This window comes from Dysidea avara, chromosome 12 (genome assembly GCF_963678975.1).
Source record: "Dysidea avara chromosome 12, odDysAvar1.4, whole genome shotgun sequence".
NCBI classification, from domain to species: Eukaryota; Metazoa; Porifera; class Demospongiae; order Dictyoceratida; family Dysideidae; genus Dysidea; species Dysidea avara.
In genome coordinates this window covers 12,135,098-12,161,577 of record NC_089283.1, presented here as the reverse complement: position 1 = coordinate 12,161,577, position 26,480 = coordinate 12,135,098, and the positions used below count along the sequence as shown (strand labels likewise).

The 26,480-nt window shown below is 38.3% G+C and overlaps 1 protein-coding gene across 3 annotated transcripts; it reads right to left on the bottom strand.

Moving 5' to 3' along the window:
• Window positions 1-1,526: 1,526 nt before the first annotated feature.
• On the bottom strand, window positions 1,527-26,451 carry LOC136241447 (E3 SUMO-protein ligase RanBP2-like). Of its 3 annotated transcripts, XM_066032657.1 has the most exons (27): window positions 26,279-26,451; window positions 23,817-23,884; window positions 23,651-23,764; window positions 23,342-23,385; window positions 23,237-23,289; window positions 23,074-23,133; window positions 22,945-23,016; window positions 22,834-22,894; window positions 16,308-16,411; window positions 16,218-16,242; window positions 15,979-16,081; window positions 15,616-15,748; window positions 15,437-15,566; window positions 12,399-12,472; window positions 12,301-12,345; window positions 12,104-12,185; window positions 11,696-11,871; window positions 10,672-10,832; window positions 10,431-10,554; window positions 10,322-10,375; window positions 10,039-10,146; window positions 9,619-9,786; window positions 8,893-9,015; window positions 6,708-6,780; window positions 6,587-6,657; window positions 6,431-6,535; window positions 1,527-6,059 (listed from the first exon to the last, which is right to left on the bottom strand). In XM_066032657.1, exons 1-27 carry the CDS (start codon window positions 26,354-26,356, stop codon window positions 1,683-1,685), a joined length of 6,786 nt encoding a protein of 2,261 aa, XP_065888729.1. In that variant the 5' UTR covers window positions 26,357-26,451; the 3' UTR covers window positions 1,527-1,682. The 3 variants fall into 3 exon arrangements, with proteins under 3 accessions (XP_065888729.1, XP_065888730.1, XP_065888731.1); XM_066032658.1 differs by lacking the exons at window positions 23,651-23,764; window positions 23,817-23,884 and having other exon boundaries at window positions 26,279-26,448; XM_066032659.1 differs by lacking the exons at window positions 12,104-12,185; window positions 15,616-15,748; window positions 15,979-16,081; ... (8 more) ...; window positions 23,817-23,884; window positions 26,279-26,451 and having other exon boundaries at window positions 15,437-15,501.
• Window positions 26,452-26,480: the final 29 nt, after the last annotated feature.

The following is a 26,480-nucleotide window of genomic DNA, read 5'->3' as shown; positions in this document are numbered from 1 at the left end:
TTATAAAAAATTGTAGGCTAGTAACATTCAAATCTGGATAAGTGTTAAAATTTTCACCATCCAACAATACAATGTCATAGATTACTAATTACTATCTATGACATCATCTTGACAACCCAACAGCTTTACTGAATGCAGTGAGAAACTTCAGAAGGAAAGTTGAATGGATATTTCATCAGCTTTGATGAAGTACTGTAAATTGCTAGATCTAAACACCAACTTTAAAACTCACTTGGTAAAAAGCTTAATGAATTTAATGCATAGTTGACAAAAATCATACTGATTTGTCAACTATGTTATATTTTGTAAGAAAATCTTTTTTTTTAAATTTATTTATTAAGGCTAAGGTCTGTAGGACACCTGGTCCTACAGCCTGTTTAGAGTTGTTACATAAAGTGTGTTTGAAAAGATGGAGAACGAGGAAAAAATCCATGACTGGACCTGGGCAGCCTCGAACCTGCAGCCATCCGATTAACGCTCGAACGCTTACAGAAGTCTGCCAGGCAGTCAGGGTGTTTCTCCTTGTCAATTTCAAGTTATCCATAGGAAATCTAGAGAGTGACTTACTACCTCAAAGTACCCCTTGTGGAATGGACATTAGTTTATTTTTTAAGGCTTTTGTTTGATGAAGTTTTTTTTTTTTCCATTCATTAAACATCTACTCATTTGTAACACTGAGCTATACCACAGCAGCACAGCCACTCTATTACGCGTTTTAGAAAATAGTGAGATAGTAAGGAAGAGTGTCTAACTAGCAGGACACTTTCAGGCAAAATCACTGTGTAACTTAGAGGGCATGCATACTTTGGTAGAACAAAAGCTTTAGCTTATTAAGCACCTATCAACAGTACTCTACACCTATCCAAAGTCATTAGTAAAAGTGGTGTTAATTTGTTCAAAGATCATTGTTCTATTCAATGTAAACAAGAGTATATAATGGGCAGTGATTTTGCATGAGCTGCATTGGCAGTTAGACATTTTATATTTTGAAAATCCCTTAGATAATGATTGAGGTCTGTAAAACCACTAAGAGACCCCTGACTAAAATGATTAGTATAGTACAGAGGGAGTCACCACATCACACAGCATACTTTACTAATGATCACTGATGTGCTTTTTTCACAACTTGGCTATTTTTGTATGGTTTGCTATACATGCCAGTCCCTCTCAGGAGGCATAGCAGATCAGTGAGGTTTCTTTCATAGATATAATGCAGAAAGCTTGTATTCTGCACAAGATATAACATGATGTTACGCTCAACCCACAATCAATCCATCTACTAGCATAAATACACCCCCACCATTTTCTAGAGACCGCCCACTCAGATCTTCATAAACCCTCAGTTCTTTAAAGATCCTTGTGGTAGGTCTAAGATATCTTGGAAATAAGTATGGAGAAGTTCTCAGACTGTACAGCATTACAATGGTAAGTATAATCATGGTAACATTTTCTCCCATTTTCTAACAGTGGCTACACTATATCTATACATGTATATAGCTATACTCATCGCTCAATGAACACGACAATCATCTTTATTATTTTACATGTATATATCCCTTGATGTTGTTACATCAAATAAGCACCATCTTTAAAAGATTAGAGTAATTTAAAGTCTTAGTTAGGGTTTTATGTGGAAACCTATACATTTTATCGCTCTTTCCACTTCATTCTTTCCTTGATATTTATTTGCCTGTAGTTTCAGTTTCTTGAATGCATTTGGATATTAACAAATGAAAGTTTTCTGCTTGTTCCACTTTCTTAAATTGTACTGCTAATTGTTCAGCTTTTGGTTCTTCATCAGAAAAATCACAAGGTGTAAACCACATCCAAGCATTGCCGGCTCCACCCATTGGGCTAAGCTGTGTGTCTGGTAACAGAACGTGATTACAGCATATTTTTAACACTTGATCTCTTCTCATTATTAGATGTACTCTACCTGACTTCCCATCTTTCATAACAGTCATGTTCCCTATTCCTCTTTCCTTCCATTGCTTGACATTAGGGTCAAATCTAAACAATTTTGCTCTCTCACAAAATAACTGCTCTTCAGATTCCTGGTCAGTTTTCACTTGGTAAGTATCTGGTAAACTTACAAGAGGTTTGAAATCAATGTCTGCTTCAGACTCAGAATTAACATCACCACCATCATGTTCCTCTTTCTGTGATTGGAATAACATCGCGCCAGCTCCAGGAAATCCTTTATTCTCTTTTTGTAAGCCAAACTGGAATCCTGTGTTCTGTGCCAAACTAGCAAATGAAGATAATCCAGCACTACTTGCTCCAAACAGTACTGGAGTTGCTGTGGTAGTTGTAGTACCAAATGACTCTAATGGCAACATTTCAGTGGTGCTGGTATAAGGGACATTGTCAGCCTCGTCATCCTCACATCCTCTACATCCAGGACAAGGTGGTTTGGTTTTGTAGTTATAAAATGTTGGTGGTAACATGTACTGCTGAGCCAAGGCAATGTCATCTTCTGATGGCATCAATTCCCTAGTAGCAACACAATCTTCACCGCTGTCTGAATGAGCTGTATCTTGTGTGGGCAGGCTTCCTGGAAAAGCTGTAATGTTCAGGCCTCCTAGTTTGAATCCTCCTAACTTGAAACCTCCAGTCGGGTTAGCAGTTGATACAATAGGTGGAACTGGTGGTATGTAAACACCACTACGGGATGGCATGGCAAAAGTGCTGGCAGTACTTGTCATGGAAGCTGTAACCACCTTAATGTTGGGATTGGCTTTCCCACAAGCCACACATTGAGCAACATCTTTCTCATTAGAAACAAAACAGTCACTACATTCCCAACTACTAATTTTGGGAGCAAACCTCGTAGCAAAATCTGTTCCTGTGACAGATGAGTCTGCTACCTCAGAACTAACACTAACTTCAACATTCTCTAAGCTCACTTTACTGCTTCCTTCATATTCTTCTTCACAACTACTGTGTTCTGATTCAGTAACATCAGTTGTAGTCAAAGTAGTAGAAGTATTCACTGAAGGCAAGCTAGTGGGCTGGAAACCTCCAGTGGGGTTGGCAGTTGATACAATAGGTGGTACTAGTGGTAGGTAAACACCACTAAGGGATGGCATGGCAAAAGTGCTGGCAGTACTTGTCGTGGAAACTGTAGCCACCTTAATGTTGGGATTGGAATTCCCACAAGCCACACATTGAGCAACGTCTTTCTCATTAGAAATAAAACAGTCACTACATTCCCAATTACCAACTTTGGGAGCAAATCTTGTAGCAGAATTTGTGCCTGTAACAGATGAGTCTGCTGCCTCAGAACTAACACTTACTTCAACAGTCTCTAAGCTCACTTCGCTGCTTCCTTCATCTTCTTCTTCACAACTACTGTGTTCTGATTCAGTAACATCAATTGTAGTCAAAGTAGTAGAAGTATTCACTGAAGGCAAGCTAGTGGGCTGGTTTAATGATAAACCTGTCCCAGATAACTTGAAGCCTGAGGGTAGAGCACTATCTGCTTTAGGTAAACTGGTAGGTTGGCTTAAAGAAGATAATAATGTTCCAGACAGCTTAAACCTTGAAGGTTTTACAGTATCTGCCAACAGTTGTGTGATAGATTGGTTGAGAGATGGCAATCCTACAGGTAACTTAAAGCCTCCAGATGAAGACAAAACAACTACACTCCCTTGGCTCCCAAAGCTTGAAGTAACATTACTAGAAGATACTGTAATGGTACTAGAAGTTGCCATGTTGGGATTAGCTGATCCACATGCCACACATTGGCTGGCTTGTTCTTCATTTTGTATCAAACAAGTACCACATTCCCAGCTACCACACTTGGGTGCAAACTTTGAACTGAATTCATCAGACTCCTTATTCGTTGTGATCACACCCTCTCCAATGTTCTTAATCTTTTCAACACATTCAGTAAATACAGACTGAAATGATTGAGCTGTTTCTAATAGTTTAAACCTAATACATAGCTTCTCAACTTTTGCCTGCTCATCAGAGAAGTCTGATAAAGTCATCCAAGTCCATGAGGTATCACTGTTGGCTAGAGGGATCAGTTCCATGTCACCTGTTATGTAATGACTACAACAGATCTTCAAAATTTGATCCCTCCTCATTAGCACTCGTATCTTACCAGTTGAGTTATGTTGCAAGATTTTGATGATACCAATACCTCTCTCCTTCCAAGACTTTGTTGGCTGATCATAACGATACAACTTTCCTTTGCTACTAAACAGTTCCTCTTCATCTTCTTCTCCTGATTTCACCTCATAAGAATCAGTCAACTTAACTAAAGGAGTGTAGCCATCATCTGCTACTTGTGATTTGTTTAACATATAAGGTTGATCATTAACATTACTAGAAGATACTGCAATGGTACTAGAAGTTGCCACGTTTGGATTAGCTGATCCACATGCCACACATTGGCTGGCTTGTTCTTCATTTTGTATCAGACAAGTACCACATTCCCAGCTACCAGACTTGGGTACAAACTTTGTACTGAATTCCTTATTTGTTGTGACCACACCCTCACCAATGTTCTTAATCTTTTCAATACACTCAGTAAATACAGACTGAAATGATTGAGCTGTTTCTAATAGTTTAAACCTGATACATAGCTTCTCAACTTTTGCCTCCTCATCAGAGAAGTCTGATAAAGTCATCCAAGTCCATGAGGTGTTACTGTTGGCTAGAGGGGTCAGTTCCATGTCACCTGTTATGTAATGATTACAACAGATCTTCAAAATCTGATCCCTCCTCATTAGCACTCGTATCTTACCAGTTGAGTTATGTTGCAAGATTTTGATGATACCAATACCTCTCTCCTTCCATGACTTTGTTGGCTGATCATAACGATACAACTTTCCTTTGCTACTGAATAGTTCCTCTTCATCTTCTTCTCCTGATTTCACCTCATAAGAATCAGTCAACTTAACTAAAGGAGTGTAGCCATCATCTGCTGCTTGTGATTCATTGAACATATCAGGTTGATCAACATCAGTTGGTTGACTGTCAGACACTGTCACATTCTCACTACTACTAGTAGTAGGCCACGCTGATGTACTGAACACACCACTACTAGTAGTGTGCGTAGGAAACTGTTGAAACATGCCACTAAGAGATGTAAACACTGGTGGTGTATTAGTAGTGCTAGATGATTGACCCAGACTGGTGAATACGTTAATCTGATAACTCAAACTAGATGATGGTGTTTGGAGCAAGCCAGTGCTAGCTGCTGTTGAAGCAGTGCTGTTAAAGAGGTTAAAGGATGACGTAGGTACCAAAGAAGAAGACATGTTACTCAGCAAGTTAGAAGACAGCATGGACACTGAAGAATTTGCAATGCTAAATCCTTGACCCACCAATGAACTGTTACCACTGGAACTAAACAATTGAGTTTGGAATAAACTGGTGCTACTGGATGTTGTGGTAGTACTTGTGTTACTACTAACTGAAATAGTAAACAATGGCATGGATATTGTAGTTGTAGAATTAGCAATGTTAAATCCTTGACTCAACAATGAGCTACTGTAACTGTAAGGTGATGAACTATCGGTAATACCTGTAGTTGCTGAAGCAGAGCTCATATTACTTCCTAAAATGTTATAAGATGGTATGGCTGGTACTATAGAGCTAGCAGTAGTGAACGCTTGACTTAATGGTGGAATAGATAAACTTGATGACATTGCATGACCATTACTCTGAGTCACTGAAGTTGTTGTAGTAGGACTGTATTGGCTGAACAAGTTAAACGACAATGTACTGGATGGAGCAGTGGTGGAAGTAACACCAAACTGCTGGAAATTCATGTAAAAGGAAGGAGGAGTAATACCAAATGAACTGGAAACAACACCTTGACTGGAGGTATAAGTAGTATCAGAGCTAGAAGTGAAAATTGAGTAACTTGTAGAGTACTGAGAAACAGATGATGCGAGTGGTGAAATGTGAGAACTTGGTAGATCGGAAAAAATATATGATGTATTTGATGAAGAAGTTGTCATACTTGAAGTAGATATATGTTTGGCAGTGGCAGGAGTGTAAGTAGTGTCTGTGAATGATTTCTCTTGTAGCATAGCAACTTGACTCTAAAAGTATGAAAAAATATATACTATAAATACTAGACAATATATAAAATGGTGGGTGGTAACTTTATTATATGTATCTATATGATTTCAAGCAAACTAAAAGAAACTACTTTATTTCTTTCATGCTATTTCCATAATTTCCTTCATGGTGTTGGTGAAGTGGCATACTCAATTATATTTCAGAGGACTTAGTCTCATATATCAATTGAATATGGCCAATTTTCCTTTTCTCCAAGAGCTAATTATTATACAGTTTTATAAAATACCAAATAAGGAGATAAAAAGTACCATCACGCTGTTTATAGTGATCGATAAACCAAAACTAAACCCAAATGAGTTTTGTACAAAGAAAATACTCTTTTTGCACTAACCTGCAGTTCCATAATTTGTTTCTGCAAAACAGAAATAATAGCACTTTGATCATTGGCTGGTTGTTTCTGTTGAGCAGTACTTGACAAGTCTTCCTTCTTGCCGGCCTGCAGTTACACATATCACAATGGGCTGAACTACAAGTTAGCTAGACGTACCGCAGCATCAGGCATTGAAAATTGTTGTGGTTCTTCGTCAGATTTCATAAACTCATCATAAAATTCAAAGTCTAGAAAATGGAAACGTGTTAATAACCATGTACAATGAAGCATGTTGTACCTTCCATTCCTTTGAGGTTATCCATAGCTGTTTCAATTTCTCCATGCTGATCTATTAGCTGGCCTAAAAGCCCCTGAAGTCACACAATTACAATTTAATACTGAATTATGGGATGGCACAACAGGCATAAAAATATGTCATGAATATGTGGCTTCTTACTCAAATGGAATAATTTCAGGAATTAGTAAAATGCGGAATATGGAATAACGGAATTGCGGAATAACGAAATAAGCAAAACTTATCATTTGCAGATTATACAAATAGTTACATGCTCTATAACAATCATACTATACTTTATTTATACCTTGCAACAGCTTTGCATGGCACGCCATGGTGATGGATAGCTAAACAGCAGCTGGGCGAGCATTAAATGGGACGAGCGAGCATACAACGGTCACAACCAATCACCCTAGAACGATCTACCTTCGCTAAACTTACTTATAATAATAATGATAATAATGCTTTACAGAATAATAATTCTGAGGGTCTACCAGTGACCTACACTGATAGCCTAACATACATTAAAAAATAACTATACACTAACATCTACATACTTAGTTACAAGTGGTTAAAGTTGTTAGATGCAGGATTTTTGGAACAATGGGAACAGGGACAAAGGTAATGGAAACAACAGGGTGAATTGTCAAAGTTAGCTAGGAAATGATTCCATAAAAATTTCTTCAATTTCTGTTTTATTACAGTTAGTGATTGTGTATGATAAATTATTGGCAAAGAGTTCCATAGCCTAGGTAGGCGAAAAAAATAGGAGTTCATAGCTGCATTGGTATGGGCTGTCTTGTGGTGTAGTTTGATTCCAGAAGATCTAGTAGAACCACTATTGAAGCTGACACAGTTCAGGATATTGAACTTATCTGTAGGAGTTTTAAGTGATTTGATGAAAAAGAGGATGCCAGATATTTCATAAATATACATCAATGGCAATATACCAAGTTGGGTCAATATAGTCCTGTAGTCTGAAGTGTAATCAGAGAGTATGAATTTAGTAGCACGCCTTTGTACCTTCTCAATTATCTACACTCCTTAGTTGATATAGCTACAAAACTCCAAGACCTAGTTATATTCTTAGGTTAAACTAGCTGCCCTTCATGTGCATACTACTGGATTTATTAGAGTCACACTAGAGTTCAGTAGGGAAGTCCAGTGGTTGTTTGTCTTTAAATGGATTTCAAAACTCTTCAGGTTTGAATCAAGAGTGTAGCTAAGTAAAGTTAGCGAAGGTAGATCGTGCTAGGGTGATTGGTTGTGTGCTCGTCCCATTTAATGCTCGCCGGCTGCTGTTCTATCCATCGCCGTGGTGCATCATGCAGAGCTGTTACAAGGGTAAATAAAGCATAATTACTATAGAGCATATAATATTTGTACAATCTGCAAAAGACTAATTTTGCTTATTTCGTTATTCCGCAATTCCGTTATTCCGTATTCCACGTTTTACTAATTCCCAATAATTTCTACAATGAAGTTATCTACCAGGTGAAGTAGTACATTCACATACCAGGTTTCAGCAAATTGCCCTAGCCAGTTTCTAAGGTACAGTATGTGTGACTAAAGTATAATGGCTTTTTATTCTTCTCTTTGCATATTTTACAAAAAAACTGGAAAAGCACTGCCTGTTCATGCTAAAAATTAGCATACTTAAAGGAGTCTAATAGTGATGCTTGTGTAAATGTGATAGTCTTTCATTGATTTATGATCAATTATTCTCAGAAAAGATGTTATACAAAGAAAGCCATTTGATTCAGTAATCAAAAGAATAAGATGTTGTCACACCTATCACGTAAATTGCTGAAGAAAATGAGCTGAAAATCAGTCTGTAGAACAACTATAGGAAAGTATTTCAGTGGTTCAAAATATATAACCATGGATTATAATTATAACATCATGTGCAACAAACACATGACTGAGACACTCTAATAGAACATTCAGCGAAAAGGTTTGGTGCTAAAAAAAGCTGTGAAATCAAAGGTGACAGCCAAATGAGCCAATGCTACAATATTTTGCAACATTTTTCATCCAAATTATTTTGAATGAAAGTTCTGATCTTTTCCAATTTTGGTAAACGATACCCAAGTGAATTTACTGTAGAATTATCTTTTTCAATACATGTACAAGAGCATAATTACATTACATCTCATGCTGAGACATCTACTGGTACATATCAACTTACACCATCATCATCGTGAGGTATTCTCTGTATAGCTTGTTCAACACATTGGCTAGCCTTCTCCAATAGAGCATGACTATTGCATGGATCCTCCACACAACACTTCTCAGCCATCATACGATAAACCTGTCCATAAAAAAGACATCACAAACAAACAAAGAGGAATCATTAAAAAGGGCATCTCAAAATGTCAGAACCTGGATAATCAGGACATTTGTCAAAGGGGAGTTGGAAGACATTGGTAAGGCAAACAAGGTCTTCACACAGATTACTAACAGATTACTATCAGATACCAATTTATAAAAATCTGTTTCAGTAACAGAATCTATGGTAATAGACTGTTCTATTAGAGCATCTCAGATGAAAAAAATTGTCTGGCAAGTATTAAACTTGTTCTGATATATTTGGACCCTGAAATAAGGACACGCCTTATTAATCAGAATTAGTGGACAGGAATAGAATTGATCTAATGTACAGAGATACTATTTATTACAGACAATACTATTTCATGGCTTTAGATCAACCACAAATATCAGATGTTTTAACCAGGACATGTGAAATATCTCATGGTTCTCTACATATCACCATTCAGTCTTAGTAAGCTTCCTTTAGTTCCTTGAATATTGAAGACATTCTGTGTGACAAAGTATAGTAATAACAAAGAAGTATTTCTATATACCCCAACAACATAGCAAAACACACATGGTAATGATCAATCAGAATCTTCACCTTACACTGCTTATACACTCCATGTGCACTATTGACAATGCCATAATGATGCAGAGCAGAATTAGTATCTTTACAGTAGAGAGCTGCAGTACCCAATGCAAGATGAGCCTCGTCTAGTAAGCAATCATTATCAGCATTAGATGAGCGATCACTCTTTTCCACTGATGGCTATATGAAACCACAGATACAGTGTACATTAACCATCCATAGCCTGTCTAACATTTGATCAATTAAAAACTTAATGGAGAAAGCCACAAATAAATAAACACACATAATCAATACATGATTTATGACTCATAGTTGGCCTCAAATATCATGAACCACAGATCATCCAAACACTACTAAAAGTACCTATCCATTTCTCACAGTTGACTTTACAACAGACGTATTGAATGTATGCAATTATACATCACTATGTACCTTTGATCTTTGAGCCAATTGTTTAAGTGGTGAATATACTGAGTGAACCCTTCCTTTTAACACGTCTATGATGAGTTTCCAGTAGTGGCAACTGTTGACAAACAACACCTAAACAGATAACAACAGTCAGTGAATCAATATAACATTTTGCACAAGAAGTAAGTACTAAACACAATTCTTATACGGTAGGTAGCTGGGTGCTTATGATTTCCAGTACTACAAAAACACCGTACTAAGATTTGACAATACATAACCTATTGTAATACTTGATAAACAACCATACCTCAACAAGTATTCTGACATTGTCACCATCACCGTATTCCAATACTTCTTCAGCCTGTTATAATGATTTCACAGTACTTATTTAATTCCCATTAACTGATACACCTTACCCTCTTCTTAAAGTGTCGGGCTAATGCTCCTAGTTGGTTGAGGCTAAGACGTAAAGGCTTAAATCCCCTGATCTCAGCAATAACTTTCTGTACTTGTTCTTTGACAATTATACTGTTACAAGCACTACAGCAATACAAGAGTGTCATTATGTATGTGATACAGACTCGCACCCACGCACGCATGCACACACGCACCCACGCACATACAGCCTGTACATGTACACAAGTTTTTATGTTATACCTTAACTTTCCATACACAAGATTTAGCACATTCTTCCAGAATGAAATGTGTTTTGGCTCAATGGGAATGGCTCCTGAAAAACTTGCAATCATCAATTTCATTCCATCCTTTCCTTTTAGCATCTCTCCTTGTAGTTTATCCAACAACAGTACGAGAAATGCCTACATAATAAAACAACATGTGAATACATTACGGAATGCTGATTACATATCAAAGTGTTTGATCTATTTCAGTAAGTTTGCAGTAACTCTCTAGCTACTGCACATAAGTTCCACCACACGTTCACACCAATCAGCATTTCTTATTGCTCAGCAATAGAGTAAGACTATGTCTAACACTTATTCTCCCTAAGTGCCATAGTGCCATTCAAAATAGAAACATCACTGTCAGCTACTGCAGCTTTAGCAAGCCAAAAGTTTACTCTCATTGAAGGCAGCAAACCTCCTACGAGTCCTGTCAATTCAACATGATGTACAGTCTGTCTCTGACACAGAAATTTCACTAGAAACAGCCACTTTAGTCACCTTACTCACAGAGAAACATGGATACGTAATGCATGTACATACTACTGTATACCAGGAAATTTTTGCGGTATGCACAGTTATGTTTGCGTTTTAATTTCATGGATCACTGTTGCTTGATTGGAAGATTTTTGTTCTTTACCACACAGCTACAAAGAGTCTGGATTGATTTTTACTTCAAGCATCATACAGATTGCTAAACTGCGTCTGAACCAAGTAGCACAGTAGCAACAATCTCTGTGTGAAGCAAGATACCTACAGTATCTAGGAAACTTGGCATACTGTAGAATATAGAAATATGGAGAGTAAAGTCCAAGGAAAATTGGAGCAACTTGGTAGCCTGTTGTTTCACAGTAGAACATGGAATGTTTCTTACGTACAGTGTACATATTATTTCCATCAAGACCTCATAAGCGTCATGCCACAAGGTGCTTGTAAGCTCCTGATACCATATACATAATTTATGTAGCTAAATATACAATTTGTATAAATACTAAACTAACCTCCATGTCAAAGAGGCAAAGAGTGTCTACATCACATCTACTGCTCAACTTGTTAGCATTAGTCTTCAACTGAGAGAACAATTGCTGGACATACCAGACAATGAAGTTGGTTTCTTCTTCACACAACGCAATCCACAGTAGAAAGCTCAAGTGAAATGGATCATTCCTAATAACCTCTAACAAAGAAAATGAAAAAAAAGAAGGTATTTGCTGTGTACCAAACCATTAATCTTAATTCAGTAGTTAAAAAATTTATAGGCTTGAATGTATTTTTAAAATATCAGGAAGCATAGAGGATATAATACTATCGGGCCCTCAAGTTTCACAGATAAAAACTTTCATGAGTTCAGCAAAATTCAAAAAAAAGTGTAAATTATTCAAAAATAACTCCACTTATTGACCACATACCAACATCACAGATTTGTAGCTCTACTCTGTTAGGGATATATAGTTGAAGGTTAGAGAACTTATCATCAAAGATGATGAATGACTACAAGGTAATATATAATAAATAATATACGTGCAAACTGTAAACTCCAGTATAGCATCACACCATATTTACAGGTAGAGACATATGTCACAATTGATACGGCTATTGTCTCCACCTTGCGAGGATCCCATGGTCTTCCTTTAAAAACTCCTTTCACTACCTATAGTGGAACAACATGAGATGTACAGCTGTACAACTCTAATAATTCATTACCTGGACTGTGGTCACTTCACTGGTAGACGTCAAGTTGTAGCCATAATTGTTCTCAACAAACTTTATGATGTGACCTACAAGAAGCACAGTGTATGTAGTATAGTAAGTCAACCACATATTGGTACAGGTGAATAGTACAACCATGCTACCATACCAAAAGCACACAATGACCCATAGAACTGACTCTTAAGTACGTGCTGCGTGTTAGTACCACTTAAGAGAAGGGATAGGTCTAGTGAATTTAAATTATTAAACGGTACAGTAGTACCACTTAAGTAGGGATTGTCCCAAAAAATTTGTACCGCCTAAAATTCTGCCTTTGATAATCAACCTAGAGACAGCTTAAGCAACGAAAATCACCTTAATGGAATAGTACTAGTCCATATGTTACTGGATCTGCGAAAACCCGACAAAATGGTGCAAGCCTAAATTTTCAGTATAGGCTATTGATTGCAATGCGTAAAATATTTACGTAAATGCAATATATAAACGTTTTGTTCTTTATGAAGAAAGGGTGCAATGATAAAAACATGGGTACCATCTTATTCGCCTACTCAAGAGGAGTTCGAAAATCTTTTTGTTTCGTAGCAGTAGCCTCAAGGATACGTGAGTTATGGGCGTTTGTTTACATCATGTCAAAGCGGTCATACGCGATTGATTTTTCTTCACTGATTTCATCTCTGTATGTAGTGAAGAAAGGTGGTAGTAGAAAAAACTCACCATGTAATGGACTCCCCTATTCATGGCGAACACGATGGTGCAAGTTGTAACTCTGTACTATATTGTGCTTGTACTGTAAGTTACAGTCGTTTTTGTAAGCACCTGTAATTTATTTTCCCAATACTTGCTGTACAAATCGATCTTTCTGTTGCTGCTGTACTTTGTAGGGTTGTAACTCCAAAAGTTGTTGGCATACAAGGTTGAAACTTGGCCAGAGCATACACTCGGCTAAGTAGATTATAAATATTCAATAATAAAGAATTCAAAAAATGCGCCATTATGTTGGGTTTTCGCAAATCCGGTCACATATAATTTATTACAGGTGCACCTACTGTGCATTAAGCATTTACCTGCATTTACTGTGCATTAAGTAAACACATTACCCTGCATTTACTGTGCATTCACAGTACAGGTGCACCTACTGTACATTAAGCATTTACCTGTACTGTGCATTTACCTGTGGTTAAAAATTCTTTTACATACAGGTACACAAAAGAATTTTTAACTAGAGTAGGGACCATAACACATCGATAAAAAGTACTGAAACAAGCAAAACAATAAGAAGTATTATATCCCTACCGTGCTAAAGATACCATAATGGAAATGCACAGTAGGGATATAACACTTCTTATTGTTTTATTATGGTTTAAGTGCACTACTCCTGCTTGTTTCAGTACTTTTCATTGATGTGTTATGGCCCCTACTCTAGTTGAAATTTGTAAATTCTTTGTGTACTTGTTTGTTAACTTTTTTTTTCTGTAAAATAAAACTATTATGACCGGTGAACCCACGCATACAGTACCACATCAAAAGAATGAACTGGTGCCACACACCCCAGCTTTCAATTATCGTCTGAAAAGTCAAGTATCCATTATGCTTTGTTGTCAGCTATGTTCAACCAAGATGTTCAAAAGCACCTCTGCAATCAAAGTAGCCACTATGAAAAATACGGACAATTTCTGTTATGAAGGAAAGCCATCACGTGCTACCACCAAATCGACACCTTTTGCTGTCAGCAAAGATGAATGGGGATACTGATAAGTCCATGAAGAATGCATTGTACATACTGCGGTATGCCAAAAGGCACTTCTGGGGCCGAAGTAACGTCAAACAGTGAAACAATCAGGCCCATAGCCTTAACTGCTATCGAGTTATGCTTGTTTGAAGGCATCAGACAGAATATTCTGTTCAATTTTTTAAAAACTTCATACACTGTAGCAACTTGTTGAAAGTGTTTCGGGTCGATCTGAAGGCTTGTTTGGGCTTAGTTTTACCTAACCAATACTGCTTCATCGTCTTCAGGGAAAAGTGAGGCTGGTTTTGGGTGATGTTTTTTCATGGGCCACGCCCACACTTTTGTGATCCCTACTATACAGTACTATAATACAGCATTAAATATAACAAAAACACTTACAGGTGGCCGGATATAGAATTTTTATAAAATGCATCAAACTCGAATTTTAGCCTCACTGCCTCACCACAGTCACAAGGCTAGAGGCCAAACAAAGTAGTGCATGACCACCATTTTACACCACAATAACAAGCTCACCAGTGGGATATGCCTTTTGGAGTTCCGACGAGTGTAGGCTCTTGTCTTTTCAATCAAGCTGCTAATCTTCTTCTAACCATATCAAGGTATTAATTTTTCGTATCAATATTTTCTTTCAGCAGCATATTTAGATGCCACAGGGTTATTTCAGAGCTGTATTTCAGTGCGAGCGCTAGCACACTAACTAGATAACTGCAGCTTCGTGATTGGGATCCCATTCGTGATAGGTTTGGAATCACACCCATCAAATAAAGATCTAGGTTGACTAATAGCGATAGAGTACGGAGACCATGCACACCTCTTAACAATCTACTTAACAGGAAACACGATGACCTCACCCCTTTATTGGTCTAGCTACCCCTTGTCTGACTCGAGATACTCTAATACAACAGTTACTCTAATACAACAGTCTGTATGATATTCTAATAGAATAGTCAGACGTTACCTGTGCTACAACAAAAACTAACAAACTAGAAGCTAATGTAAAAGTAGGGACTTCCCACTGAGCTACAGTATGCTGTAATACCATCATTCATCTCTCGTTTCACTAAATTTTTTTATTGCATAGATCCCTACTTCATTTTTAAATTAACAATTTTTTAAAAATACTAGCTATAGGTAGTACTTTATTACTTGAGCAAGAAAGCATAGTGTATCGTGTTTTCTCATGTGAATAGTTTTGAGAAAGCCTTGAGGCTGCCCTCCTGTATTTTGTTAATTAAATACAAACATACAAACACACGCACACACACACTAAACAATAACTCACCACACTGACTGATGCGTCGATAGGTTGCTTGTTTCCAGTAATCTTTAACATGTGGTGAGACCACTGACTGATCAATATCAGGTACCATCACTGATAGGCCTGCTATCACACATGCTAGACCCACTGACAACTATTAATAGACGGTAGATGATAAAAGATTATGTGTGTTACTACAGTACCTCAGTGTGATGGCTTAACAAGTACTTCCCACAGTGGCAATATAGTGTTCCACTTAGTTCAATGAGCAGATGGAATACATCACTACCAACTAATCTATCTGACTGTACTATCTGACGTAGTAGTGTATCAAACCTGTATGTGATAGAGTGATTAGTTTGTGTGTGTGTGTGTGTGTGTGTGTGTGTGTGAGTGTGAGTGTGAGTGTGAGTGTGAGTGTGAGTGTGAGTGTGAGTGTGAGTGTGAGTGTGAGTGTGAGTGTGAGTGTGTGTGTGTGTGTGTGTGTGTGTGTGTGTGTGATGTAGTGACCAGCGGTGCATAAACAAGCAAGAATGTAAAATAATTTACACAATGGCATTCATTACCTCATCAACAGATCAATAATGTTCAGTTCACTTTCCTTAGTTTCCATCATATGATTCAGCAACACATCCATACACTGCAACATGCTGATGTGTACTTGAACATCTGTAGTGAATTAATTTTGTATTATTTGTCATCTACGTACATACGTATGCGCTATCTACACAAATTAGATAAGTGTATGTTACTCTATATTCAGTCATTCTTCTACATAAATTATAACAAATACAAACTATCATACCTTCAACTCCACTATCACAGTAATGCTGTATAAACAACAACAAACAACACGATAAGAAGCACACACACACACACAAAACGTAATACTCACCTGGTACAAGTTGAGACAGAACAACTGCCACTTCATGTTACACAACATCACCGTACTACTCTCATTCACTGACTGACAATACAACACTGCATCGACCAGTGACCCTGTAGTAGTAGAAGTGGTAACACCAGTCATTACCACATTGTAATATCAGGTGGTATATTAGGACTGCTTCGTAATAGAATTTCACAAATTAAAAGTGTTGCCGAAAAGACTGTATTTCTAAATACCAGATATATTTACACATAATAGTATACAGTTACATACATGTACATATATTGGAAAGCTTGGATTATATTTCAGAAGGCTCTGTCTCACATATCAATGGTGTTCGGCCAGTTTTCCTAATTGAACAGCTTTTTTGCAGCTTGTAACCTCTAGATGAAATTAATAAAATCCCACAATCAAACCCAAACCTGGGATTTTTTCTTAGCTAGAACATGTGTGCAGCTTTGTTTTTCAGAGAGATCAACCCACAGGGATGCTTCACACTCCCTAACAGAATTCTCTCCTACCTGCCTACCAGCTGTTCTCGGAGCAGAACTCAATCTTCTCACCACTCTCAGAACTGAGGAACGAGCATAAGCAGATCCTGGAGCAAATTTCTTACACACAGGATATACCAGGCCATTTTGAGTACAGTGTTTGATAACACTGTCCTACAGTTGGAGGAGCTCCCGAGTTGCCAAAGGTGGCAGAAACTAGGGTTGTGGAGGTGTCAAAGGAGACAGAGTGCTAGCTGTTCTGCCAAAGATGCTAGCCACAAAAATTGCAGATCTGGACAGTTAGTTGAAACCAGAACTATTTGGATTCACCAAATCTGCTGACAAAGAACTAGAGACAGCAGTGCAAAACACAATTTTAGATGTTCTGGCATCTCTCACCTCGATTATGGAGTGATAAACAGTCATAAAGGATGCAATTAAATTGATTGGAAATGCCATTGCAAAGGTAAACCACATGAGGATAAGATCATGATCCAGATGAATAAGTCCGTCCTGCCATTGGTCAACAAGGATGACAACTTTGCAGATGCTGCCCCCCATTGCCTGCAAATCCAAAGAATATATTGACCAGGTTAAGGTGATGAGGTTGACTGGAATCAAGGACCACTCTCTCAAGTTTCAATCCACTCCAAACAACCACTATGGGAGCTACAATTACATATACACTGTATGGAAGGGCAAACTTCCAGAAGGAATATCAACCGAAAGGTTGGAGTACCCAGGACAAAAGCCCCAATAGGCAAGAGAACACTTCAGTGCATCCTTGGTTGACAAGTAACTGACTTGTGTGATAAGGTCACTTGTATGTTGTAAACCATATATTAAATGCAAATAGTTCATACCATTTTACGGGAAGCCATTGTAATTGTAGCCAAGTTTTCTTGCTAGTTGTTGAAGGTGAGTATTATAACACAGCAACCTCACAGTAACTAAGCAAAGTCAATGATTCGTCTTAACATTTTATGAGGCGATCAGCAGAGGTGGTGGCTGACTTTGGCAGCTTATGGGCATAAGAGATATTTCTTCTGAGGGAGACACTAAAATGTACACAGGAGACATAGGGTGACCATTATCAAGAGAGCCACAATTATTAGCTGCCAATAGTAGAGTAGACGTACTGATATTTGGTGAACTTGTTTCTGGTTGAAGTTCATAGTTCTGACTAAAGAATTCCTTCACCTTCAGACAGAGTACAGGAGTGCGTTAGAGCAGAAGGAAGCAAAGATACAGTAGGAGAATTGCAATTTCAGTTAACTAAAATCACACAGCAAAGTCATTTACAGGCTTTGGAAAAGAAGAATACTTGTATTGAACCGGAAGCAGCTCATGTGATAGTCATGCTGGGTGGTATTGGATTTTAATAGGCGGTACGATATTGACCTACACTGTAATATATGGCGGTTTCATGGTATTAGGTGGTAAAGACAATTAATTTAAACAACATGTATAAGTAACTGTGTACTGCATGTTTACATCAAAAGAAAGTGGTATAAATGAATAAAATAATACCAACACAACAGAGTGGACAGAATGAAGTGTCTGATGTGTTTGCTTAAGTTGCTGGCAAGAAAGATTAATTGGTCCACTTTGTGTGGCTTGATAGAATTTCGCTTATTTCGTACTACATTGCCACCAATACTAAACACTCTTTCAGATGGCACACTCGTAGCACACACAAATACTTGCAGGCTGCAGAAGATAGTAGTGGCATGCGGCTTGCTTCTAAGCTCCACCATTGTAGTGGTGATTCATCAATATCTAAGATGGGGTATTGCAAATACATCTCAGCCTCGCATTGATTTCTTTCTGATACGGTAAGTGAGTATGAGATAGTAGTAAGAGTAGCAGTCTCACCAAATATTGAGCTGAATTTTCCTTGTTTTCTTAGTGAGGGGCTCGCTACTTTCTGCCCTGTATGAGAGTTGGACACAACCCTGTCAGCAGATTCAGACACCAACATGGATGCTTCTTGTAGAAAAACTTGTACTGGCTCATCAGTTAATTTGTACTTGTCCTTGAATCTTGGATCAAGGAAAGAACATTTGTCCAAGAGCATGTTGACTTCTGTACCAGCATACGATGCTCTAGATCACTGCTGATGTGATCTGTAATTTCACACGTTAAGGCAGTGTCGTCATCTTGGTGGTTCACCATTGTCTCTTGGATTAACTGTATCATTGGTATTATTGCTGAGCAAATAACCCTCTTTTCACCAGATAGCAAATTAGTTATCTGTTGAAAAGGTTTAATAGCTGCAGCGACAGACTGTAAAACATTGATATCTTGCCAACTAGGAACCAAATGCGATGTTTTACGATCTTGAGCCAGCATTGCTCGTATTGCATCTTGTTGCTCCAGAATTCTTACAATCATGTCGCACTTGGATCCCCACCTTGTTGACACATCCCCCTTCAACATTTTTGTTGGCAAGTCTTTTTGTTCTTGGACTACTTTGAGGTCACGTTTTCGTTTCCAACTATATGAAAAGGCTGAAACCACTTTCTACACAGTGAAAGTACTCGGTCTATGCGATGGTCATTCAGTCCTTTCTTTATTGCAAGATCTAAATTGTGACCAAAACAACTCAAACGGAGCCATCCAAGCATTTCACAAGCAAGCTTTATGTTACTTGTACCATAGATAATAGAGTAATAGGGATAGGAAACGCAAGCAATTTCCGGTTTGATTTCCGTTACGCGTGACTTGAAAGAACAAGACAGTTTTGTGTTCAAGCATAGGAATTAGTGTTCTAAGCAGCGTAAATAGTAATCCAACAGACTACAGCAAATATTTAGGCCTTTGTGAGAGATTTTGGCGAGAGAATTCAGACCGTAGATTTTATAACAAAGTGTATCGTATTATCCATAATTGTTACACGCCGTCATACTTTCGCTCATAGTACCTTCATGCCTCATCCATACCGCTTCTTGTATAGCCGGTTCCACTTTCGAATCTTGTGGTAAGCTAGGCGTGTCACCAACACAGTCTTTTACCCTTATATTGTACTGCAAGGTGGTTTAAACTTTTGGTAAACAATGAAGAAACTTACAGGGGGGGGGGGGGGTAGTCGTTTCTTCAAGCAACAGTTCCTGTTTTGCTCTGATACATGTATTTCCTCAGGTTCTCTCTGTTAAATGGTAAGGAATAGGTTTATCACAGTTAAAAGGATAAAATATATTTACAAAGAAAGTTAAGTGGTTTAAAGTAATTTTTGGGCCATTTTTTTCACTTTCAATCTCCTTTAATTTTGCGTATAACTTCCTTGAGGGTTGGTACCATCCTAGTCCCCTCGATTACTTACCTGAGTTCACTGTAGCAAAATTTCACAGTCGTTGGTTACAAAATTCTGTAGTTACAACAATTTGTTTCTCTTTGATACAAGTCCAGCAAGCGTAACGAGTATGTTCGTGACGTAATACACAGAATTCCAATAGAAATGTACGTATTTTGTGACGTCACGTTATTGTGTTTCCTATCCCTTTTATGTACTCTATTATCTATGCTTGTACTGCCAGTAGTTATACTGAGCTTTTGTGAGTCAATGTGCCACTCCTGAAGGGTGATACTTAAGGCATCTTGAAGGTTTTCTCCAGTATGGTCTTCTGGGGTGTAATGAACCTGCAAGCAATGACTCCTCAGTTTCCAGGTTGAATCGTATAGTTAACCAAAGGTAAGGCTCCCTGGTGCATGATGACCACAACAGAAAAATTCCCCATCTCATTTGTTATTTTGTGTTGTATATCTTCTTTTGTTATTTCATATAGTGAAGGAATAGCAAGTCTGCTGAAGTGATCTTATGTGGCATGTCATATCGGGGATTTAACTTGCTGACTAGTTCACGAAAACCATCATTATCACCTATGGAAATTGGCAACGTATCAGTCACAATGCAGCGAGTTACAGCATCAGTAAGAGATGTTCCTCTTGAGCCCCTTCCGTACTTTCTGTCTTTCTCAAAACAACCAGTGATAGTTGGTGTACCAGCCACACCTGCTCCTGCAGACTTGGGGATTCTCTAGATTTTGATTGCTTCACCGGACGCGACAGTGCTTGCAGTTCACTGAACTGCACAGGGTGATGCATTCGTAAATGGCTGGTTAAATTATTTATATTTGACTACTTCACTGAAACTTTCTTAAAGCATAACTTACAGGTAGGAGTGTCAAAGTTAGTTGGGTTGCCTGGAACAAATCCAAAATAGTCCCATACTTTAGAGGTAGTATTATGCTTAGAAATTAACTGTACACTAGTGCCATTATTGCTATCAGTACTTGATGATGAGGGCTGGCTTTCCGTTAAACTCTCATTCTCAGTCTGATCTGTTTCAACATCTAAGGTTTCACTCGTCATGTTTCATACCATAAAATAGATAAATATGGTAGAAAAAATATTTCACAGTACGCACTAAATGGGGTTTACAGTTGGAATGACACAGCATTACAAAGTTAGCATGTTTAATGCTATTGCATGACAGCTGCTTAAACTTGTTTTTCCATTGCTCTTTGTCACCTGGATGCATTGTTGGTTGTCACCTGGACGGGTTGTTCTTTGTCACCTGCATGGTATCACTTGCATGTTAAAGCAGAAGCTAATTATTATTGTTGCTGTGTTAGCTGTGCCTTGCTACAAGTTTTGCTCTTAATACCGTGGTGTTGGGGTATTGACAGATGGGATGGTTTTATTATTTTGCACCGTGGTTAATTAAAATACCTTCATACCGCTCAGCACTAACTGGAGGCCATGTGTGAAACCTCACCCACCAGGGAAAATGGAAGTGTGGCATTAGGTCCATAGTGCATATGCACCTTAGACCATAAATTTCACAAACTCTGGCCAAGGAAGGAGGGCTTTGACCATTCACCTTGCCTATGACAGGAGCCAGCATATTGGACCTCAGCTCTAAAAACTCAGTGTAAAGAAATTCATGTGCTAATGCTAGCTGCTGCAGTATATTACACAAACTGATCCTGTCAACTTAAGCTATTCTTACACACCTTGCTTGAATTCAAATCCAGTAATCCACTGGAAACCTCTTCCCTTTTACGATAACCCATCAAATGGAGTTCCTCCCTTTCTGTCCTCAAGTTTGGATGGAGTGACCAGCCAGAAAACAAAACTCCAGACTACATAGGAGACATTTTCTCTTTCAGACATTGGACTCTGATAGCAAAAGCCACTGGATCTCTTCTACAACAGCCAAAATTGTACAGGATAGCTTCTTGTACATGACCAAGGCACCAAGAGAAAACAGCCCATCCTTCACACACACACACACACACACACACACACACACACACACACACACACACACACACACACACACACACACACACACACACACACACACACACACACACACACACACACACACACACACACACACACACACACACACACACACACACACACACACACACACACACACACACACACACACACACACACACACACACACACACACACACACACACACACACACACACACACAGAGGGACAAATCCAGACTTTTGGAAAGGGGGTCAAAATAAAATGACGCTACAGAGATTCACAGAGAAGGCACACCTATGCAAAGCATGCCAACCTAGGGGGTCTGAGGGCATGCCCCTCAAGAAGTTTTTGAGATTTCAGCATGGGATCATCAATTCGTGTGGAAGTGTATTGACCTAGCCCTGCTGTAGCCCGGTTTCTTTTGTGAACCACACTATGAACCACATTCATCCGTGTTTCTGCCTGTGCATACATGCAACCTCGCCCATTTATCAATGGGTGTGGTATGAATCCATGTCTGTTGCTGTCTGCATGCCTACGCGAAGCCACACCCACTTGCATGCACGGAGCCATGCTATCACTTGGATTAACCTCAACAACTGCTATCAAAAGCTTGGACGAAAGGTATGAAAATAATATTGACATTTTATAAATTTGGTGGTTTGGTGTGATGATTCACCAATTAGCCAAATCCAGTTTATCACCAAAATTATACGGTATGATTCACACGAGCATATAACATTGTTACCTACCTAACTTATCGTATAGTGTTGCTAGTTTGATATGAAGCACTTCATCATCTATACCTAAAGTCTACACAAGAGAAGATGTAACAATCACAACCACCACCATCTTGTGCTAACCAGTTGTTGACTGATGATGGTCTTTAGTCCATTACAGTATTCAATAGTGTTAGTGGTTGATAGTAGTCTCTCCTGTAGGTACAGCGTATGTGTAGTGTGTAGTCAGGTAAACGTATGTGTTGTTTGTACCTTTAACTGGAACACAAGAGGGTGAGTGGGATCAATTCTCTCTATTTTACAGAGCCAATCCTGTTGAGTAATAAAATGGATACCACACACACACACGCACACACACGCTGTATGCATACAGTACACGCATGCATGCTACACATATACACACACAAATACACACCTTGATATCTCTATGGGGCACATCTTCCTTCAGTGTACAGTACAGCTTTCCAACTATATAAAATTTTTTGCGATATATGAATACAAATAATTCCTAATTGCTCACCTTCTAGTATAACATCATATTGATCATTTCTCAAGTCAAGTGACCTACAAAAAACAATATTATGGTACCAATACTACAGTAAACATCAGTATAAGGAGTATGCATCTATAGCACAGTATTACGGTAAACAGTACTACGGTAAACAGTACTACACATAATAATAAAGGCAAGAAAACAATCACAGATATTTGTATGCTGTCTCTGACAAAAAAGGGCTGATTACTCATAACCAGAGGTTTCCGGGCAAACATGAAATTTTCCTAATTCAATGCAATGGCCAACTCAAATTCACCCCCTGCATACATGTACCTTTTGAAGTAGTGCAAGGCTCTGATCACATGTCCAGTAGCAGTATAAATCTGACCAAATAGTGTTAGGGCTCTATAATCTCTATCCTGAACACTGATGTACTTGTTCACATATCTGATGGTGTAATACAGTAACACATACTGGAGGTACATGTCACTATACTGACTTTAAAGCCTTTTCCATTTCTCCAACTTCATAGTACATTCTAGCAATGTTAAATCCTTGTAAGCTTTTCTGCAACAACAAAAAAAAACATTTCACACATTGTATTGGTTGCTATGATAGCTGGTAGAAGATTATGCAATAAGAATATCTTCGTAGTTTAAACGTGGTTGATGCAGACATCTTGTATTTTCTGGAGGTTGGATGTAATGGAGAATCAGCTTTCACATGAAAATACAGCATCATATGAAGACGCAATGGAGAGTATACAAGGGAGGGATATTGTGTGTTAATTCACATGTACAATACAGGTTGGCTTAGTTCTCAATGCTCAATGACTATTAGCACACAATGGAGGAGAAGCTGGCCTCTCATCCTTTGATAGTTGGTCAAGAAGTGAACATGGCCAAAGAAACAATGTCTCAGGATATATAAAAATACAAGCTACCAGTTCCACAAAGGAAGGTCACAAATGCCAATATCGTTTTAACCGTAGTGTACATGAAACAGTCAGTTTGGCACAGGTGAAATATTGGCAAAGGTGAAATATTGGCAAAGGTGAAATCCTTATATCCTATCAAGAAGGCAGCAAACAGCATGAGGAAGGTATGAAGGCATTGATGACCAGACTAAGAATGCTGATTGCTCTGATTTCAGTTGGAGTACTGTTGCTCACTACATACCAAGACAATATGCCAACCACCAGTCCTAAAAATGAGAAAGAAATCAGATGGGGCAAAATGCAGGTCATAAAGAAATTGGCAAGAATGGCAAACACCATCTCAGTGGAGTGATTATCTGGGAATCAGCAATAAATACCAGCAGTGTAGGCCACAAATAATTACTGGCATTTTCAGTGTGGTGGCTATGTCCATATAGCCAAGTTCTGCACAGCTCTATCCTTTTCCCAGCCTATGCTAAACAGTGCGCTGTGGCCAGCAGAAAGGTCAGCTGATTTGATTTGTGCTGTGATAAAAGTTGTGCATGTATTTATGAGATAAAAGCAATCGAATATAATACATGTAAATGTGTTAATGGTTATTCTCATGAGTATGCAAATACTGGCCAAGTGGTTATAGCATGCCAGAGTACAGTGATTGGAGAACAGTGCAGATAACAGATGAGCAAGGCTGCCTTTAAGATCTACTCCATGCATCATCAACCCCTATATACTTCAGTATTGAAATCGGTTATCTTAAAAGTTTAGCCACATGTTTATAGTCCTCCGTCATGATGCAGGAAAGTTACGATTGGTTTTAAACCTGAGGTATCTTAATCAATTTCTCCAAGTGCTTGATTATCAGAGAAATAACATGTAGAGGATATAGCACTTCCACTTGTAACAACTAAAAGCATGCACCTGCATCATTCAATCAACAAAGATGTTCAAGATAATTAATGACCTTATAGACATTCCTGCCAGCCACTTTGTACCTAAACAATGTTTACTTCGAGGAGGATACTATATCCATCTCTCTACAAAAATTGACTCATACAAATTTTCATTTTTTCCTTCTGTAATTAAATTATGGAATAGTTTACCTCCACCTGTAGTTAATTCTCTCACACTTAATGATTTTTGTATTAACTTAGATACTTATATGCATAACACCTGTGTGTTATAATCTGTCATTGATTCCTGCACAGTAATACTAATAATAATAATTATTATTATTATTATCAAATTTACCACAATGGAAGGCATACACAAAAGGCAAAGCCTGTACAAGGTGTCAGCCACAAAAAAGAACACTACAACTACAAAAATATACAACAAACAAATAATTACAAAACTGCACAACAATACAAAAACATCAATTAACACACACATAATGGTATAATGAATGCTGGAAGGATTTTGGATTTGGATCATTGAGAATGGTTAATGGTACAGAATTCCACAGAAAGACAGTGTTAACAAAGAACGAATAACGACGAGAGTTGATGGTTGACTGTGGTGGGTTTATTGACAAGTGATGACTTCTAGTAGATGAAATTGAATTAAATTTACAGTGACAATTAAACTTGATGGATGTACGTTGGTGATAAATATTATGGAGGAAAGAAATAGAAAGGTACTGACGTCTTGATTCAAGGGTAGGGAGATTAAGCTGAGAGCAGCAATCACTTGAAGATACAGTCCATGAATTGGTCCGTGGACTCCAGCGACTGCCACAAATCCAACGTGCTGCCCTATTTTGCAAAGATTCAAGCAATTTAATATCTCCCTTGGTATGTGGAGACCACACAACAGCAGCATACTCCAGAGTCGGGCATACAACTGCAATAAGCCTGCCTGTAGCTACCCCTATAGTACAAGGACTCACAACACGTGTAATTTTCATTGTCAACCTAGAACGTTATTGGTTGTCTTATTACAGAATATTAAAACCACTTTCATACACTTTTAAGACATTCCACATTTATTCACGGGTTCTACGACAAATACATAACAGTGGAACTCACCTCCTGGTTATTGTGTATGGTTCTCTCCAACTTCTGCACATACTGGTTCACCCCAGGCGCTGTTCTGGTGACAGCCATGACCAGTAAACGACCAGTAAAGCGACCAGACTTATCGAGTCTTCGCCTATGTATCACGTGAGTCTGTCGTGAGTAGGTGCGTGAGTCATACAATGTAAGGCTTCTCTCTACAGGTCTTCGGCTT